General features: G+C 39.7%; 1 protein-coding gene across 1 annotated transcript in view; it reads left to right on the top strand.

The window, feature by feature from the left end:
* Positions 1 to 21085, top strand: part of LOC140237532 (transcription factor 12-like) — a 268067-nt gene that overhangs the window by 136282 nt on the left and 110700 nt on the right. The window contains exons 8-10 of the mRNA XM_072317467.1: positions 2760 to 2791; positions 14485 to 14575; positions 17095 to 17234. Coding sequence (XP_072173568.1) covers positions 2760 to 2791; positions 14485 to 14575; positions 17095 to 17234 — 263 coding nt within the window. The remainder of the gene's footprint in view (positions 1 to 2759; positions 2792 to 14484; positions 14576 to 17094; positions 17235 to 21085) is intronic.

The following is a 21085-nucleotide window of genomic DNA, read 5'->3' as shown; positions in this document are numbered from 1 at the left end:
TTACATTTGATACCACAGTATGATTGAAATATGAATGCACCTAAAGAGAAAGAAGGAATTATGTGAAATAGCTTAATCTGAATGTATTCAAGCCCTGATATTAGTAAAGAAAGCAAGTATGGATTTATGTAGTTAAGTGAATAGGCCTAGATGTAAAGAAAAGTAGAGAGGTGTAACTGTTACGTTCCTGTACATCTTTTACTGATGATTAGGGAGGGTAGCTACCCATATGGATGTCCATAATTCCCATTATAGCTTGAAAGAGCGTACGTAATTCTGTATTTTTTTAATTTACTACTTATGACAGAAATTTCGATATAACAATGCTTAATTGCATTTTTGTTATTGATTGTTTGATTGCTGCAAAGGGGCCCCATAACAAGCACTAGTTGCTTACAAGGGGTCCCGGCCTTTGAATGTTATGTCTTTTATAGTGTGCACTTTTTAATGTTGTATCATACAGTTGCCGAATAAATTGAAATTGAAATTATATAAAGCTTTTTGAGGCAGAAAACAGCAACTAGGGCTGTTGGAGACTTCATACATGATACATAAGCATTGCAACGTATATCAGGACTTGCACTATGGCCTTGCATTTGATCCTTTGCGTTTAGTGCACTAACCTCCTGCACATTAGGTAATCTTTCAAAGCACTTGTCATATTTTGATTTCACTTCTCAGATTTAGAATAAGAGTAGAAGTGCCATTTGTATGAGAGGGATGAGTTGTCATCATGTATGGCCTGGAAGATGAGAAGAGTCTAGACCAGATAAGGATGGCCGTAGATAGGAGGAGATGGGGTAAGATTGTGATGCGACAGTCCCCAGTGCAGTTTCGTTCTCAGCTGTAGATGTACAATTCTTCTGTTTTGACGAGTTAGCATGGCTCGGACACAGTCAATGGCCGTGCGGATTGCTGTTTGACGATGTCAACAAACCAATCAATGATGACATCAAATGTCTCATGGGTACAAGAACCACCAATCATATAATTTGCATGCGGAGGCTGGTAAAATAAACTAGATTTAAATTATCCAATTGACATTTCTTTTTTCTTTTTTTTTTTGGGGGGGGGGGGTGTATGGGGATAGGGGAGGGGGGTCATTTGACTCATAATTTGCCCTGGATTGAGAAAGGGCTGTAAGCGAGAAAACTGAGTGATATTCAGTATGTGTAACAAAGGGTGTAAACCCCTCTTCCCTTTAAAAACGGGAACAAAAAATAAAAAGGGAATACAGAAAAGTCCAGGAGGACCTGCTGTGTGCACTTTTATGGGTAGTTGCCCTCGTTTTTTATTTCCATGGGTATTCGGGACTTGGCGAAGATGAGGCAATCCCGTCCATCGCTGGCATGAATATTTCAGTGTCGATGATTGTGAGATAGGAATGCCCATTCTGCCTTCATTAGGGGATACCATTAAATGATTAGAGACGGGATACGCCGAGGTGATAGTCGAGGGAGAAAGAGAGATGGAGAGAGAGCAAGGAGAGTCCATGAGTCGTGCACGGATATCTGAGGGGGGAGATTTTTGTTAATAGACGCAGTATGAAAGGGTGATTGATCTTGAACGCATAACCAAGGATACCAGTAAGAAGGAATAGAGACTCGCGGCAGGTGCGGGGAATAATCAACGTTTTTCTCTAAATGCCATCGTGCAATCACCTTCACTATTAACAACAAAATAGAGAGAGAGAAAGACAGAGAGAGAGAGAGTGAGGTAGAGAAAAGACGTTTTTATGAGAAGGGCTTGCTTCTCAATCAAGATACTGAATAATGAATTACCCCTAAATGTAGGATCATCCTTGTTTGAGGTTGATGAGCTAAATGAAAATCAATTCTACGTGTATAAATGTCAAATTGATGAAAACAACCTTATTTGTGAGATATTTCCAGTCCTGTGAAAGACTAATTATGTAGCTAGGAATATACCATGGTTACCATCAGGTTATTAGACATTTAAAAAATCAGTGTTTCGATGTTGTTAAACCTCAGATTATGAATTATGGTTCTGACATCACGTATGTAATACTGTCTCCATCACCACTTACTTTGCCCAGAGATTGATGTAAAATTTGAATACTGGCATGCAAATTCTGTGAGTTTTGTATCATTTGCAATCCTGATGTAGATAGACAACACACTACTAAACCTAAAGCCATCCTGGTTATTTGTGTAGCCTTTTTCCCTGAAATTTATTCAATGAATTCTATTGGATACCAGAAAAAGAATCAACCATGAAATCCATTGCAGCCCTGTTTTGTTGTGGACAGTTATTTTGCTAACGAGAGAGATAGAGAGCGAACACATTTGGAGTGTTGTTGTTCTGCAAAGAATATGTTTATGCATGCTGAGGTTTAAATGTCAGGAATTCTGTTTCTTTGTAAATGTGTCTAAGAAAACAAACAGAAAAAGACACACCCCCAAATTAATGTAGGTTAGTTTGGAATTGATCTTGTCTTTTGGAGTAGACGTAGTGGATATAAGGACTGTTAGTCAGTGTCTAGAAATAGACAATGCCTGTATGTGAATTCTAGCTCTGTGTTAATCGAGAAAACAGGTAGGGGTTGGGCATTTACTTACAGTTGGTGATGTCATGCCACTAGAGGGCACTCTTCAATGAAAGTGATGGCTGCATATTCCTTACCCCCTGACAGTATCTCAACTCCTTCTGCCTTTCTGCAAACTTTACCACATATACTTTGCATACCTAGAGACCATTTTCCCATTCTGTTTTCTCTCGTTTGCTTGTCACCTTTCCAGCGCACAAACGGAGGAAAGCCCCCGGAATGTCGGTAAGTGCATCTCTTCTGTTATATCATTTGAATGGAATACAGTTAAATGTGATTACAAAAGCATTTTACTTCTCTTCTGTCGATGCAAGTCACTCGCGACCTCTGGCTCGTTTGAAAAAAAAAAAAGATGATAAATGGAATATGTTTTCCGTCAGATCGAGCGCATCTTGCGGCCAGTTAGGCTGGGACGTGCTTTGGCTGTGTTTGTTTGGAAAAGGCGTGAAGGAAGGGAGTTGTGGATGTCAAATGCATCGGATGTTCATGTGTTAAGGGAGAGAGAGCTCGAGTTAGGTAGCAGAGGATGCAATGTGAATCGAGGCATATGTAATGATTGACTATTTTTCTCACATCAAAATGAGTATACGGTATTATGATTTTAGCGATACCCAGATAGAGTGGCTGTTTATTTGTGGATGAGCGTGATACAAATGTGAGATTTCATGTTCGTGCGAGTTATATGTTAGGCAACAGGGAGAAGGGGGGGGGGGGTAATGTTGGGGCAGGGGATGTGAGGTGCATTAGCAAAGATTTAGTATTGATAGGTGAGTGCTGTGTCCTGGTAATAGGATGGGGTGTAAACAAAAGTTTTCGAGCTGTGATGGGTCCCGCCATCTGATAAGGTGGGGAGGAGGGCACTGACAAGATCATGTCATGTCTCACTGAAGTAAAGAAACAGGTCTAAATGGAATCAAATTATATCTCCCCTTTCTTCTTTAGGATGTTTGATAAATGTCCATACAATGAAAGAATAGGGATCAGTCGATTCCATTGAAACAAAACCTGCTCCAAGATTGATCTAAGAGCTCTTCCCTCTTTCTCTTCTTTGTTTCTTGAAGGTTTATGTTTATTTCTTTGTAATCACATTCCTCTTTTTAGCTGTAGATTCAGGCTTATAAGTTGTAGGTTCTACGAGTAGATAGAGGTTGAATATAAGTATGATTATACAGAGAGTACTTCTTAGGTGGGTGAATGCTCATGTATGTGCTGGAGCAAAGAAAGTGAAGGTATGTAGTCACTGAGGGAAAGAGAGATAGAATTTTCTTCCTTTTTTTTTTGATAGTTGATGAGGTGAAATGACTGCAAGAAGTATGGAACAAAAAGAGAATGGCCCTTGAAGAATGCTCATTGTAATGAGAGTATTAAAATGAATGGAGGAATGAGGCAGAAGAGGAGTTATGCAACAAAGATGGAGATCTTTGGTGTAAAGGAGGTAGTAGTGTCGAGGTGTCATTGGGGAGAAATGGCCATCGATTGGTCTTTTCACTCACCCATTTAAAGTGGAAGTAAAGACACTTTGCAAGAGCTCGGGTGGGGGGTTCCCGTCCACTTCCTGCCGTGCAGCACCCCTAATTAATGACGTTCATCGTTAAGGATGCGAGCGCGGAGAGCAATGTGAAGGACAGAATCCGTGGAAACAAAACTAATGATCTTTGGAGAGACGGAGGGGAGGGGGGAGGATGGAGACTTTGGTTGGTTCTCATTCTCTTGTTACCGGGAGGGGCTCAGGTGCTGGGATACTGTAATTGTTAATGGTAGCACTCTTAATGAATAAATACTGGTGTGTAAAATGTCCCCCCTCATCTATCTAATTATTTCTTCTGACTTGGTCGTCTTTCGTGTAACGTTCAACTCTTTCTTTCCTTTCCGTCTTTCTTCTTCAAAACCCCTTCTCATTACTAGCATATTCCTTTTTTTTTTTTTTTTTTTTTGCTCGTTTGGTCAGTCGCCTAGCATTGCGCAGTTATCGCAATTGGCTAATTTACGTCATGTATGATGCTGCTTACTTTTTCATTGTAATTCAACCTTCTCCCCTCCTTTCCTGCATCATTAGAGATTGTGCTTCATAAATCACAAATGAGCAGATCATATTTTTTTGCTTGTTTGTTTTTTGGAAGGGGTAGACAAAGGTTATATTTTCATTGGTGTTGGTCTGTTGTTTACCACAAAGTGGTGGGGGAGGGGGGCTAGGGATGCTAATTGTAAAATTGAAGAAAAAACCCCAGGATGTCCATTGCAGCAATGGTCATTCTCATAGATATGCCTCAAAAGAGTAGACCAGTAAATCTTGCATCAGTGTTGACAGTACCTCCCCAAATTGGCATCTGGTAGTTTGGTGTTTGGTGTTTGGTGTAGTCTCATGCTGGTGTTGCAATCTCCATTCTCTTTCTAGGCAGACAGATTTTTTCTTTTCAATGCAGAATGCATAACTGTCTTCTCCGACAGACTTACCGTGAAAGTGGTTCACGTGTGTATCTCGGCTAATAGCACTCACTCTACAGATCTGGTCGTAATCCCTCTCCCTTCCCCGCCCCTCCCCTCCCCCTCCTACCTCATTAACTAGGCTAAAGTTGCAAACTTCCTGAAGTTTCCCCCCTGACTGTCAAGCGCACTGCAGAATGCGAAGGTCTGGAGGATTTTGTAATTGTGGCCAGAAATTCTCGGACGGTGTGCGGACGGAGCCGAGCCAGCCGAGCCCCGTCCGATTACTAATCAGCCTGCGCAGGAGAAAACCTCAGTAGGCGAGCTGGCTGAACTGACCGGTTGCAGCTGAAAGACGGCAAAATATTCCTCTCTCTCTCTTCCTCACACATTCTCTTGCTGCGGACTACTGGCCAGAACATTCAGGAGACGTTTTGTTACAGCATAGCATCTAAATTATTGTAGGTAGCCTGCTATCTGCTTCTCCTCTACCCCCCCCCCCCCACCACCAACACCAATCTTGCCAGCGGAATGCACACAGCTTCAGTATTGAGTAATCAGAAGAGTGGAATCGTGATTATAGGCTTTAGCCGTTGCCCAGTTGACGTCTTTACATGTGGGCACCATGTGGCATGGAAACCCGTTCTCCGTGTGCTGTCGTCCGCAGCTTGAGCAGTCTCAGTACCTATCGATTAGGCGATACCCTCACTTGGCCGTAAGTAGGAATATCAATGGGGAGTATTCTCCTCTTTATCTCACCCGTCTCTATCATATATTCATATGTCACATATGCCTCTCTCTCTCTCACTCTCTATTTCTATATATATTTCTCTTCATATGCTTCTCTTCATCCCTATGTATCTTTCTTTATGTTTGTCTCTCTTTTTCCTTATCACTCAATGTATATCTCTCTATGTATCTTTTCTCTCTTTATCTCCCTATATGACACCTTTCTATGTCTGTTTATGTCTCTCTTTTTCCTTTTGTATCACTATCACTCAATGTTTATCTCTCACACTATATGTTTTTACCTCCCTCTATCTCTCTATATGACACCTTTTTATGTCTGTGTATGTCTCTCTTATTCTTTATATATTTCTCTCTATCTATCTCTCTCTTTATATATCTCTCCTCTTTTGGGGGTTTCTTCTCTCCTTCTTGCTCAGCCCTGCCCCTCTTTCTTCTCTATGTTCCCTTTGTCTACAATTGCCATTATTGATCTGCATATCAGATGCACTTTGACGATAACAACATTTTTTCTCGGTGCCAATGTTCTATTGCTTGTAAACGCTCCTGCTTTTCTACATTCTGTCGGCTGATTGCTCTGTGTGTTGACTGTGTGTGCAATTTCAGACAAAACAGCCTTTATATAGCCACAGCTTCAATATGTTAAATTTCTGGTACAATTTCTAATTCTTTTTTTCCGATGGATCTTTTCTCTACCTTTTAAAAAAAAAAAAATCTATAACAATGTAATTTTCTGTGGTATATCTTCACCAAAATAATGATCGCACGAATGCATGCATAATTTTCAGTATAAAGATTTACAGTATGAAAATTGGAATACAGTTAAAAAAAAAAAAAAAAAATCCTTCCCTGTGTGAAAAGAAAAAAATATATGTGTTTTTGTCAAAATCCTAGAATAATGCAGCTTTTCGATCTTTATATCCGTATGTTGTTGTTATTAGTGGTTACATACAGTTCTGAATAATGCAAATTGGTTTCCTTTGTAGTGATTACGTTAGCATTCTGTGAAATCTGTTTGCATATGCTTAGGCAAAAAATAGGGTAATTGTATCACAAATAATTTAAACTTGCCTTAAAGACGTGTAATCTTTGGTAAAAGGGAACATAAAGATTCTTCATACCAGTTGTGTAAGTTTTAGATTGACTGTTTATGGAGATTTGAAAAGCTTACAGTGGATGAATATGGGTTTTTAGCTGCAATATTTGTGTCAATGTAACTATATTAATATATGTGCATCAGCAAGGCAGAGTCTACGCTGGTATTATGAGGGTTAATCTAGCAAAACACCTGCAAGTTTGGAAGTGATCAAAGTGCACACTGTTTCACCTGCTGTTGTTACAGGCCGGGAAGACTGATGGATAACAGGGCCAGCTGTGTTTTGGTTCTGCACACAGAAGGTGGCGATGATTCCCCCCTTCTCTTCCTTTCTCACTCCCCCTCTTTTTTAACCTCTCTCCTGTGTCCACCCCCCCCCCCCCCCCCTCCAAAGTTGGCTGGGGTATTCCCCCCCAAAACCCCGCTGTTTTGATTTTTGGTAGCATTCACTACTACCCAGGGCCTAGCCGAGTCTGGCAGCCTAGCCGGTGACTGGTGCACCTGTGTCGCTGTGTCTGACACGCCTCCTCCCCCCTCATCTCTCTCCCCCAACCTCTCCGCCAGGCGAATCTCGGCCCACCTGCCATGGTTTCCAGGCGACTCTATTGCTATGTATCACATGGCATTCCAACCATGCGAGACCTGATTGTCAATTTCACTTGAAACCCACCTGTTTCATTCATAAAAAAAGCACACACTCACACACTCACACACTCACACACTTACACACTCACAGTCAGCTAGCTACTCCAGTACACATGTGCACAAGTGCTCACATGTGGTACAAATAGAGCAGATTGTAAAAACATGTCATGCAACACCATGTGCTCAGAGTAGAAGATTAAAGGCTCTATCATCATTATGATTAGATTTAGTCGTAAAGTTCTCCAAAGCAAGCGGTAAGAGAATAAAAATAATTTTCCCTGTAATGGAGAAAGTCCAAAGCAATTTTAGGAAAAACCATAATGACAAATTTTGGAAAACCATCATGACAAATTTTACATTTTACTACGTCTACACAATAGCAGACAGTAGTTGTTTCAGACATGAACTTGCACAACACACAAGCACAGATTAGGCTTCTAAACCATGAAGAAAAGTGCAAATTGAATTAAGCTGTAAATTTTAAGCTGAACAACAAGAGAGACAAGTACAGTATCTGAATGAGTATACCCCTTAATTCTGGTTCTCTTGTTTTCTCTTTATAATACCTATATCTGTTTTGGTAATGTGGAGAATTGATGATTTGAATCAGGTCTCTGTACTCCCCCCCCCCCCCCCCCAGCATGGAAAGGCCATGTTTACTGCACAGTCAATCATTGTGATTAAATCTCCATCAGTTTCCATGGGAAAATAGTTAAGTGGAGCTTTGTGGTGCCTGTACACAGTAAGAAAACAAGATGCAAAATGCATTTCTCGCCGTGTTCCTGTAAGTAAGTCGCATAGTTTTGGAGAACCTTGGACAACAGTATGCTACAATTCATAATGCCCCTTGGGTGACAAGACTTTATATCTCGATTGGCATATATATATGTTTAGAATTAAGCCTTACTCAATTTTTGAGTATCAAGAATGCTTATTTGAGTTTTGAAACATTGCAATTACTAACATTATCCAAACAATGTTTTTTCATTATTTGACATCGATCTAGACATTTCTTTTTTCTATGTGGCAAAAAAATGAAACAGTATTTTTGGTCTACTGAAAATTCATTATTTCTTTTAAATTATTTTTTCATTTAATTCTTTTTTTTCATTTTTTAAGATACAAGGTCCTGTCACCCTAGGGATGATATACCCCTTGTTACAAGGTGTCTCATTACAATAAGACAGTTGGAAGAGTAGAAAGAAGGTGTATAGCTTTGATGAAAATTCTTGAAATTTTCTTGTTTGACTTAACAAGTCCAGGTTAGGGTTTGCTCAATAAGCTTACCATATTTTTCTTTCATTGCTGTTTGAGCCTAAAGAAAGGAAAAATCTTACTATTCAACTTCATATTTCCAACAACAAAAAAAATGAGTGAGTTAAAATGAGAAAAAAATGTGTATTTGTTTTTAAGAGTTTTGTTTTGTTGTCTAATCTTGTGCATTCAAATAGTTACAGAAACTGTTGACTCCAGTATGGGTTTATGGTGAATGATGTTTCATATTGATATTGAAGAAGGAAAGAATGCTTGGTACGACTAATTTTTGCCATGTGAAAACCCTGGTGCATCTATGATACTTCATTGCTCATTGTGTCAAGGTTGATAAAGTCCTAGATATTTTGATTTTCATATGTTATTACTATTATGATACTCTGTATCTTCTTTAGTCACTGTTTTGTTTATTTGTTTACTTATCCATTCATTTAGTAATTCTTCTGAGCGCTATTCAGATATCATTTTCAAGTATTAATTAGTTAATTTGTTTGTAATCTACTTAATTATTTCCTTGTCACTGTTGTTCTGCTTGGTGATTTCAATAGGCCCGTTCACAAACAACGAAAATCAAAATTTCAATCGCCATCCAAATTTCGATTTTTTTTTCGACCGTTCATACACAGGGAAAAATCGCACTTCGCAGCAAGGAAAGAACGATCAGTGGCCAAACTGCGCATGCGCGAATCTTGCATGACCGAAGACTGACCCCGCAGTCCCAATAGAGTTTCGCACGCGCTGCGAACGATGGGACTAAAAATACCGATTTCCGAATCTCGATCGCGCTCACACACACGACGCTTGGCAAAATAATCGCGATTATTCTGAAAAATCGCACTAATAGTGCGAGTTGGATCGCGATAAGGATCGCGGTAATTAGTGAGATTTTTCTGTCCACACTGGAAAAAATTTCGAAATTTTGATCGCGATAAGAAAATCGATTTTTAAATCGCACTTTTTCCCTTGTGTGTGAACGGGCCTATTATGTGAACAATTGAAGTTGAAAAAGTGCATTTGTTCAAGTTCTGTCCCTCTCTCCACCTCCCCCCCCCCCCAAAAAAAAAAAAAAAGTTGGAACTGGCTTTAACAAAAACCAACTGTTATCGCATTGTGTGGGGGTACAGTATGCCTTGCATCCATCCACACTAACAAACCGCCTTGCCTAGCTGGGCAACACGCTGAGAAGTTAGGCGACCGTTGAGATTAGAGCAAAAGTTCATTGCCCTTCTTTTGAGTAGGATTTAATTGTTTCTCCCTCTCCCTCTTGCTCCACCCCCCCCCCCCTCTTTGTGATTCTGTGGCTGTCTCTGTGTTATGATTCATAGTGAACCATTACTGATAGGCACTGAAAACATATGCTGTGAACAAATATAAAGCAGGAAGGAAATACTTTGAATGCTACGAAATCAAAGGCATGCGCTGTCAAGAAACGTAAAGTAGGAGGGATGTGTGTGAATGCCACAAAATCGAAGGCATACACTGTAAATAAAACATAAAACAGGAGGATATATTTGAATGTGAAGAAATTAACACAGCGTGTGGCCAGTGCGATCTTTCTTGGTGCAAGACAAATTTTTGATACATGATTTTGAAGTGTGCATCGATCACAAGCAGATACGTTGTACATGTGGTGCGTTCAAAGTGTTTTGTATGGCAAAGCTGCATATCTTCTATTTTTATAGATATGGTTAAAAAGTCCTCTTTTGTTGTTGTTGTTTTGGTTTTAATGGCATGTATTACTCAAAATTGAGTATTTACACCAAAATAGAAATCTCGAGCTTCTGAACCAGCATTTTGATTGAATCTGACAGATACTGTACGAGCTGAGATTTTCACGGTGGTTTTATTTTCGCGAATTTCGCGAATAGCCTTTGAACCGCGAAAATAACAACGCGCAAATAACTAAGTTCAGTTAGACCCTTGGAACCGCGAAATTAACATCACGCGAAAATGTCCTCCAAGTAGCAATTCGCGAAAATAATATCTGTACGCAAAAGTTTCAGCTCGTACAGTATCTGACTTGGTTCCTTGAATTTCACTTCTTTTTTTTTTATAAGAAGAAATCAATAAAAGGGGGAGGGGTTGAATACCTTAATGCATTCCATGGGTAGCACTTGCCCTTTACATGCCATTTTTCTGCACTCCAGAGGTCTAGGCAGTTACATATGCTCAGATAAAGTAATACTGCATGAATCCAAAGAGTGTTTAGATCCAACGGTCAGTTAATTTGGGCGAAATGTACTAAATCTCAAAGCCGGTTATTTTTTCCTGAGATTCTCTCTTTCCATTCTTTTATGCCTTCATCTTCTTCCTCTCCTTCCCCTAGCCTCCCTACCCCCCCCCCCACCCCCTTTCCCTTTCCTCACCCCGACTCTCTTGTCTCAAATAGCTCTGATATTTGTTTCGTAACACTGTCCCAAGTTTCCGGCGCATGTACCGTGTGTACAGCCTTGTGTCACTGTTAAATTGCCGCGGGCCTCGATGACAACGAAAATTTCTCCTTTCCCCCCTCGGTAGAGTATGCTCCCTTCCTGTGCGATGGCTTATTTCGCATACATGTTTTCTTCTCTCGTGCCAGTCAATTATCACAAATTTCCCCATCCCTTTTCCCCCTTGCTCCTGCCACAAGGCGGTACGACTATAGGGTCTGAAAAAGAGATTGCAATTTTCCCTGCCCTATTTGTGCCAAACGGGGGCGATTGTTTTGCGTGTGTAACGAGATATCAAAAAAAAAAAAAAAAATGGGCAGTGGATCTTCGGATTGTGGCTGTTCTCTTCCGCTCTCCCCCTCTCTCTCTCGCCTAAACTCTGTCTTTTCACTTTTGTCTATTTTCCGTAGTCATTAAGGCTCTTCTCGCGTACACCCCAGGGATGTTTTAAAATCGCGGCTCCATGAGTAGCTGCGCGTGCATGAGGCGAGGCGATGGTTTTGCTATTTGCCGGCCGGAGTGCCAAGAAGTGAGGGAGTGCTGTGGGGTGGGTTCCAATGCCATTGCCCCATCCCCCGCATCCCTCCAAAATCGATCTGTGAATGAGGAGGGTTTAGCGGGGAGGGGCTGTTGGATGAAGATGGGGGACCTGACAGAGGTTGGTATAAAGAGACCATCAAACTGGTAAGGAGGATACCCCTCCTGTGCCATTAACTCCCCCCCCCCCATTTTTCACCATATTTCTTTTGAATCGAGGCAGAATTATGTGATACAAAATTCCAGCTGATCCTTCCATTGCAGTTGACGGAGTACTAACAAAGCGTATCTTCATGTTTTTTCTTACATCTTTTTTTGAACGCCAAAAGGCATCTTCTTCGACAGGCTATTTAGATATAGATGATAGGACCAACAAACATATTTTCAGCAGATTTTTTTTCTTTCACTGTTCTTTGTTTTTCCAGCAAGAAATGATTGCATGAATCTGTCTTCCCTTGTGTGGATTTGTGAAAAAGCTTGTATGAGTGGTAATCAATTTTAGCATACATCAAAACTTGGTGACAAGTGGGCAAATTGCAGAGCGTTGGTAGATGACGCAGCTCAAAGATTTGGTAGTTGGTGTGAGAGTAAGATGAGAGGGAGAGTGATAGAGAAAATGGGATAAAGGGCAAAGGAATGGATCAGAAAGCTAGGGAGGAGAGGGCACTTAATAAAAAGGAGGGGAGGAGGAGATGGAGGAGGAGGAGGAGGAAGAAGAAGAGTTGATGAGAATGACGATGATGTAACACCACGGTGGTAGAAAGACTGATATTGGATGATCGTTGTATGAGTCCTTATTAGCTGATTATTGGTCCTCTCAGAGCAGCTGGTGCCCCGTCAGGTATCCAAGGACGGGAGCCAAACATGACAACCAACCATCTCCTCGCTTACCGCATCCTCCCTCTTACCGCATCCTCCATGGAGGAGCACTGATGGAAACTATGAAGATTCTTCTCTTTTAAATACTCCTTTTGAAGCTTGGTCACAAATGACTCTCTCAGCTCTAGTTTCTAAAAAGTATCAACGTAGTAAAGCATAACAATAAGGTTTATTGTGCAAATATCAGCTGTCTAGAAGCTTGATGACTGATATTGTTGCTTTACATCATAACCTTATAGAATTCTTAACTGAATTTACAATAATGAAATTTGAAATATATGTAATAATAGAGAGTAAACTGCAAAATTGAAATAAATACACACCATATCTGAGCTTCATTTATAAGGATAGGAAAACTGCAAGATAGGAAATCAGATTGAGGATGGTAGTACGAGGCAAGATGGAGAAAGACAGGTATGGCAGTAAAGGAGCAGAGAATCATGAAATAATGCCAGCATTTTCTGATGAACATTCATCTCATTCATTGAGTATGTGTGTTAACATAACTGACCTGTTTTCTAGCGAAGCATATCGTAGGTTTGAAATCCCGGGCATGGGTTGGGGAAATGCTGAGAGAATGTTGTAAAAAGCTTGTATTTGTGACCAGGTAATGTAAATTTAGTAATAATAATAATAATATTATAATAGCAAATTCTTATATAGCGCATTTCAGACTTGAAAAGAATTTCAGTGAATGTAGAATGTGTTGGGACTGTAATGTCACTGTATTTAACCAACTCTAGATGAAGCTGTAATGGGCTTAACTTCAGTAAGTTTGTAGTAGTTTGGAAAGGCTCCATTTATCTTCACTGCATGTACTTTTTAATATGTGTGATGTAAGTTCAAACACATCGCCCTCATTTCTTTCCATGCGAAAAGGAGCCGGGGGTTACCAATAAATTTTTGGCTCTTTTTTATGTCACAGAATTCCAAGAATTTAATTTGTTCACATGGGAGCACGCACCATGTAGCAGATTGAGCAAAGAACAGAACTTTGATAATGTCATATGTCTATTCTTGTTGCCTTCTTCATCTTTTTAACAATGTCATCTCGAATCAAATTCAGCATTGGTCGCTTATTTCAGTCAGAGCTGGAGCTAGTGGGCCATAGAACTGAAGCTAGGAGACGCACACTTACTGCAGTCGAAAGCAGTTGGATGGGGTCATTGGCACACACTCCCCAGCACTTGAATTTCGTGTAATTTCTCCAAGACAGTAATCAATCGGTTTATTTGATTAGGGCGAGATCCATCACGTTTTGGAGAAAGATGAGCGCCGCTCATTCGGATGTCGGCATGCGGGGCACACTCGCGCATCCCGGGAGAAAAGTGCAGAAACAATCTATCAGATTTCACTTCAGTTTTACCCTCCCTGTGATATGACATCACTTGTCATAACCTGTCAATCACGCAAATGAGACATTTCTTCCCTGCCTCTGTACATTTCTCTCCATATAATTCCCTTAAGAAGTAAATGAAGATGTGGAATTCCAGTCAGTTAAAGCTCAGAAAGAAACAGCATACATGTAACTCTGTTATCAATTTATCAGCTAAAATGAGGTTAATTGGTAGAGAAGGTGAGATGCCCAAGTTCACTTGAAGTGTAAGACAAAGCGAGGTTTGAAACAGCTCTATATTTTAGGTGTGAAGCGGGTTTACACTTCACTGTATAGATAACCTTGTTCATGTGACACGCTCTTCTTATGTAGGTCACTTATGCGTCTCAGCAAGTGTTCGCCCACTGGCTTGAAGTGGAGTGATGGCACACTGAAGTACCACACCCCACTGATAGCCCCACACATTTGATTTTGTGTGTGCTAACGGCCAGTGTCTATTGATAGTCCCGCACATTGAATTTCTTGTTTGTCACTTTTCTCCAACCCCTTGCAGGTGTATTCTCCAGGTGCAGAAGATTACCATTCAGACCCGACTTATTCATCAGCGAAACCTCCCGGCATCTACCCGGAATATTTTATGGGGGGTAAGTCTCCCATTCTGCTCTGGCGTCTTCTGCACTTTGTGCATCCCTTCATCTCCTTTTCTTTCTTCTTTTCCCTTTTTCTGTCGTACTCTGCCTCTCTACCACTGTCTCTGTCTGACATTCTATCTATCTATCTATCTGTCTGTCTGTCTGTCTATCTATCTATCTATCTATCTATCTGTCTGTCTATCTATCTATCTATCTGTCTGTCTATCTATCTATCTATCTATCTATCTGTCTGTCTGTCTATCTATCTATCCATCCATCTATCTATCTGTCTATCTATCTATCTATCTGTCTGTCTGTCTATCTATCTATCCATCCATCTATCTATCTATCTTTCTATCCATTTGTCTATCTATCTATCTCCATCTCTATCTCTATGTCTGTCCATCTATCTTCCTCTCTCGTTCTCTCCATCCCTCTCTCTCCATCACTCACTCTATCTGTCGTTCTCTTCTTCTGGTCCTCTTTGCATATCTTGATGGTGAGGGACCCAGCATGCACCCACCTCAGATGTTACACACTATGAAAGCCACGCTGCTCTGCTTTGATACAGTTGTAGGAAACACAGTGATTATGCATCTCCAGAAAGCTGCAGAAATACAATTTTTTATTCCCTTTGCAATAGAGATTTGTAATGGAAATGGAAATAATATCAATGCTAATAATAATAATAATAATGATAATGATAATGATAATGATAATGATAGTGATAATAATGATAATGATAATGACAATGATAATGATAGTGATAATAATGATAATGATAATGACAATGATAATGATAGTGATAATAATGATAATGATAATAACAATAATAATGATAATGATGATAATGATAATAATAATGATGATGATGATGATGATAATAATAATACTAATAATGATGGTGATAATGATGATAATCATAGGGGTATTTGTAATGCCCCTTTCCACTCTGAGTGCTCAACAGGCACAAAAAAAAAAAATCCTCCACATCATAAAGAGAAAAAAAAATAAAAGGAAGGAAGCAAGAAAGAATAAAGTTCGAAGTTGAACAATGTATGTTGATATCCTCTGAAAAGTCAATGAACAAAGAAAGACACAATTTGTATTGAAATAACATGTGACATAAGAATTTTAAATGAGACACAGGTTCCAATTATATTGTTTCTACATATATGTATTATGATGCCAATTTGTTGCATTCTACATGATTATCCTAAATGCAAATCCTAATGTTTCTCGCTTTTGCGATAATTCCACTGTTTATGATTTCTCTAATTGGTATTTTCATGGTGTGGAAGTGGAGGACTCAAATACTTTCCCAGTTCTTGTGAAAATAGGACGAAGCGGAGTTAAAAGGACACGAGGTAAAGTGTCTCATCAGTATGCAGGAGAAGATAGGAGGAAGACAATAGTGGTAGTCGGGGAAAACAATCCGCTCCCCTCAAAATGCAAGAGCCGCGAAAGGCTAACCGGCTCCGGGGAGCGAGCCGTGGATCAAACGGGGCAGGTGTTTGGGAGAAATCGCCCCGCGGGACAATTTATTCAGAGGGGGAAGGGAGCCCGAAAATGACTACTTGTTGCTGGAGTGTCTGGCGATGGGGATTTCGCTGCCCGATCGATGGCGCGCGCTTCTTGATTTCAGCCAATTTTCATCGCGAGACGGGATCGAGGGGGGATACGGGGGGATAACACAAGATCATGGTGTTTAAAGAGTGATGCCATGTTGATTATGTGTTGTTTTTCTTTGCCATCTGTTTTTTTTTTTTTTTTTTTTTTGCAATTGCAGTAGGTCTGGAGATGAATAAAACGCAAAATATATATTCTAGCAATGTTGCCATGACAACGTGCATTATTGTTTTTTCTAGAATGTCGTTAGAGCATTTGAAATGCAAAGGAAGTTTAGAGAATGCTTCTAATTAAAAAAATAAATTGTTAGTGAAGGTTGTCAAAAGCTAACACATGGAAACAATGAACCTTGCAGCCAATGTTGGTAATCTAATTTTTTTTTTTTTTTTTAACATGTCCATATTTGACAATTTTGTCATCCCAGATTTCAAATGAAGCATATTTTAAATGAGTGGTTTTTGCCTTCTCAAGCTGTCTTGGTAGTCCAAATTATAGGTCTTGTGATGATGTGCAGCACATGAGAAAACTCTGTGGATACAATATTACAATATATTTCAGTGTGTGATGGACCGTACTGAAGAGCATAATTGTTCTAGTTCAAGTTTATTTCCATTCATCATAAATACAACAGACAATACAGCAGAAACAAATGTAAGGTAGATAAAAATCCAAAATAAATCACCATACACTGATTTGATTAAAGTAAGAAAGGGGACAATAAAAACGAAAATGATGAAGAAACGTACATAAGTTTATGTGAATGGGGGTCAATAGGTAAAAGCAGTGAGCCTCGTAAAAAGCTGACCACTAAATGTAGATACATCTCGTAGGATTTCTTAAAGTTGAGTACTCAAATCTCTAATGTGACATATACTGTCGTGTTTCTCTCCTCCGACCACCAGATGGCTCCCACAGTAGTACGAATCCGTGGAGCAGCAACGGTATGGCACCAACGTCCACTAGCTTCCACTCATCCCCATCCGTGTTACATAACTCCGCTTCTTACTCTCAGGCAGGGGATTACTCGTCACATGAACCTATGGTAAGTGACTGGGATGGACAGATAGGCAAGGGGGAGGAATCGATGGGTGCAAGGAGGGATGGACGGAAGGAGGGATGGACGGATAGTAGGTGTACATTCACATTGAATATCCTTGGTATTAAAAATACTATGGAAATGGCACCTTTCTCACTGGCAAAATACCATGGTAATAGCTACGACGATTATTCACGTGGTTCCGTTCTCATTCACAAAATACTGGGGTATTTCTGACCGACAAAGTGTACCTCTCTTGAGGTAAGCACTGCGCATGTGCATATCTCTTTTGGGATGAAAATGGGAAGTGTGTATGGTCACACAAGAAATACACGGTGGTGCCATCTTTGGTATTTTGTTACCTGAGTAACTCTCAAATCTCGCATATCTGTTCATGCAAAGTTTGAATGACTACCATAGATACCGTGGCATTTGGCGATGCATTTCGTGATGTATTTGCATTCACATTTATGAAATACCGTAGCATTTCACTGTGAATGTGATTGCATGTATGAACGAATGAGTAAAAGAGGGTTAACAGCAAAATACAAAGATGTTACGGATAAGTGTGTGGTATTAATTATGTGGTAGATAGATGAATAAATGAGCAGATAGAAGTTTTGATGTGAGGAAGGATTGATAAGAAGGTTGGAAAGTTAGGTGAAAGGATGTGTAGGTTAAAACTTTTGTAGATGGATTAGTGTACGAAGGGTCGAATTTAAGAATGGATAGATACAAGTTTTGCAAAAGAGTACAGGAAAAGATCATACTGAAGGAGGTGGATGGAGAATTGATAATGTTTGACTATCAAATGAGTTAGTTCAGGTTTGGATGGCCAGAATTCATGAAGGTGGTTTAAATTTAAACCATGGGTTATGCAAATTTCTTCTACGTAAATGTGATTGACAGATTGTATACACCAGCAGACATCCAGTAACAAAGGCGTGTTGATACGCACATGTCATAGGTACGCCTACTAGTAGTATTTCATGTTTCTGATCAGTGATTACCAGTATGTGTGTGTGTGTGTGTGTGTGTGTATTTTTGAGAGTGTGTGGGTAAGTGTGTATGAAAGAAAGAGAGAGAGAGAAAGTTTCTTCCATTTTTATGCATCTCTGTGATGTTACAGCTCCAGATTAAGGTGAACTCCAAAGACCTATGACTTGTATCGTGCCCTTCACGTCTGCAAGTGGTATATCATTCATTTTGAGCTGTTGAGAGAAAAAGAGACCAAGGGGGGGGGGGGATCAGGATTTAAGAAGGAGAGGAACAAGAAAATTGTAGAAAAAAGATTTAGAGTTAGAAATGGATCAGAACACATAAGAAAGCCATCTTTACCAGTACGTGACTGCTAATGATTTCATAAATCTGAGAATTCCCACTAACCCAACTTGGGAGTTTGCCTTCTTGCCATGTGCATGAGATCATCCAGTACCTCTCTCCTCCTCCTGCTCCTCCTCCTCCTCCCCCCCCCCCCAAAAAAAGAAGAAAATAACAACAACAACAAAAACTGAATCAAGCTCAAGGCTAGTGTGGTAGTCTTCTGCATCCAGTCTTCTAAAAAAAAAAAAAAAAAAAAAAAACTGAATCAAGACTACTGTGGTAGTCTTCCGCATCCAGTCTTCTCCCAGTTTCATGCAAAAGATGACCTCAGCAGGTGGGATATACATTCTACCTCAGGTCATTCTAGGAGGTGATGCAAGTGGCGAGGAGAAGAGTGGGACAGAAAATCACATACGTTCGTTCAAAACAGGCAATACAAAGACATGTGATGTCATCTGTGAAGTAATCTTAATCATCCAGCTGTTTGATCTTGATATGGAGGAGATGCTCAGCAAAGTTTTGCTTTTTGTAAAGAATGCATGAATGGATACTAAAACGATGAAATGGGAACCACATTCGATAGATTAGTAAATCATATCATGGAAACTGAAGTCGGCGACTATATACAGCAGCATATTTGGAAATTATCTTTTGAATCATTTAAAAAAACAGTGTGTTTATAAATACATAGGTGAGTAATAAATCAAAAACACAAATATATATATATATATATATATATATATATATATATATATATATATATATATATATATATATTATATAACACACACACACACACACACACACATATATATGTATATATGAAGTGTTTGTTTGCAAAAACCGATAAGTCCATATTTGCCGAATGGAGATATTTGCGATTAAAGGCCAAGAAAAATAAAGAGAATAATAAGAAAAATTTTACTTCTTTTGACCATAACTTCAAAAATATACCTTTCTATGTAGTGACCAATATATCATTTAAAAGGTATTATTTTGTACTTTATGATAGAGTCCGTACTTCAAAATCTTCAAAAATGGACTTATCGGTTTTTGCGAACAAACTCTTCATATATATATATATATATGCCACATACATTCTCTCACATTTATACATTTGTGTATACATAATGTATGTACACACATATCTCACTATTGAGAAGGAGTATGAACTAGAAAGCAGAAAGCGAGAGAGAATGAGAAAGGGGATTGTTATCAGCGACCCCCATTGATTCAGCGTCTCTCGGAGAACCCCTCATTAACTCCTCATCTCGACTCCCACTTCCTGTTGACCCCTGCCTTACTACCAACTCTCGTTCCCACGACCCCCACTCTTATGACGTCGTCTCTAGTCTTGGCACCAGACCCCGAGGTTTGCTTTTTTTTCCCCCTCAAGCTTCATGCATCCTCAAAGAACCCTCCTCCTCTTTAAACTAAAATTTGCTAGTGTGAATTTGAGGTTCTATTAAAAGAAAAAATGTGTAAGTATTTTCTTGATGGAAGAGATGAGACAAGTGATTCTCTTGTTTGAGCTTTTTTCAAAGAATTCTTTTTGTAGTATATTTCACTTGCACCAGAGAGGACTCTGAAAAAATATTGCTTAAAGGAGAGGTACATGACCTTTATCTGCTCATCGTATTATCTCTTCGTTGGGTGGAGAGAAGATGTACCTCCAAAGCAGAGTCCAAATCTATTCAAAACTACAGTGACAAAAAATGAATCAGTTTTCAGTCACTGATATTCTTTCTGTACATTTATTCATTTATTTATTTTTAAGTTGGGGTGGGGGTATGGTGGATGATGTTACTTCAAAATGCCCCCCCCCCCCCCAGAAACCCCCCCCCAAAAAAAAAAAAAAACAACAACAACAACAAACAAACAAACAAACAAACAAACATGAACTTCAAGCTTTCAAAGCAAGCCATGTATCCAAGTAAATTTGAATGTCATAGAAACATTTTTCTGTGATGCATTTCAAGGTGGAGTAGGCATCAGCTACTAGCTGGGCAGGATAAGTACTTGTAGTCCCTAGTACTTAACCTGTTGAAGGCTAGTCCCGAGTATACTCAGGCAAGTGGCAATAGGAAACATAAGAGTTTAAACAAAATCAGCTCATCCTCAATGGGTTAAGGGAAAAAAGGATCTAAAAGTACAGATGAAGAATTTTATTTTTTTCAAAGACCGTAGTTGCAGTGGACTGCAGTGCATTGCAGGTCGGTGGAAATAGTAGTCATCAAGGGGGCATTTTGTAACCTTTCAAAATGATAGCACTAAGATGCTTTTGGAGGGGCAGGATTGATTTTCCTGAACTTGACAATTTTTTTGAATTTCAAAATATTGATCTTCTCCTTTCATTGGTGAGCCTGGATTGCCAAGACTAGCATCTCCTGCTTTGACCTCGGCAACCTCTGTTGGGTCACAGCTTCCTCTCGGTGTTGTCGCCGAGGCGATAGGGGATGGTAAATGAATTAATGGTGTCCATGGGGGGAAATGAAGCTTCATGAAATTACATGGACGAGAAGGGGAGAGGTAGT

This window comes from Diadema setosum, chromosome 14 (genome assembly GCF_964275005.1).
Source record: "Diadema setosum chromosome 14, eeDiaSeto1, whole genome shotgun sequence".
Taxonomy (NCBI): domain Eukaryota; kingdom Metazoa; phylum Echinodermata; class Echinoidea; order Diadematoida; family Diadematidae; genus Diadema; species Diadema setosum.
The sequence above is the reverse complement of the archived record's forward strand: the minus strand, read 5'-3'. Positions and strand labels throughout refer to the sequence as shown.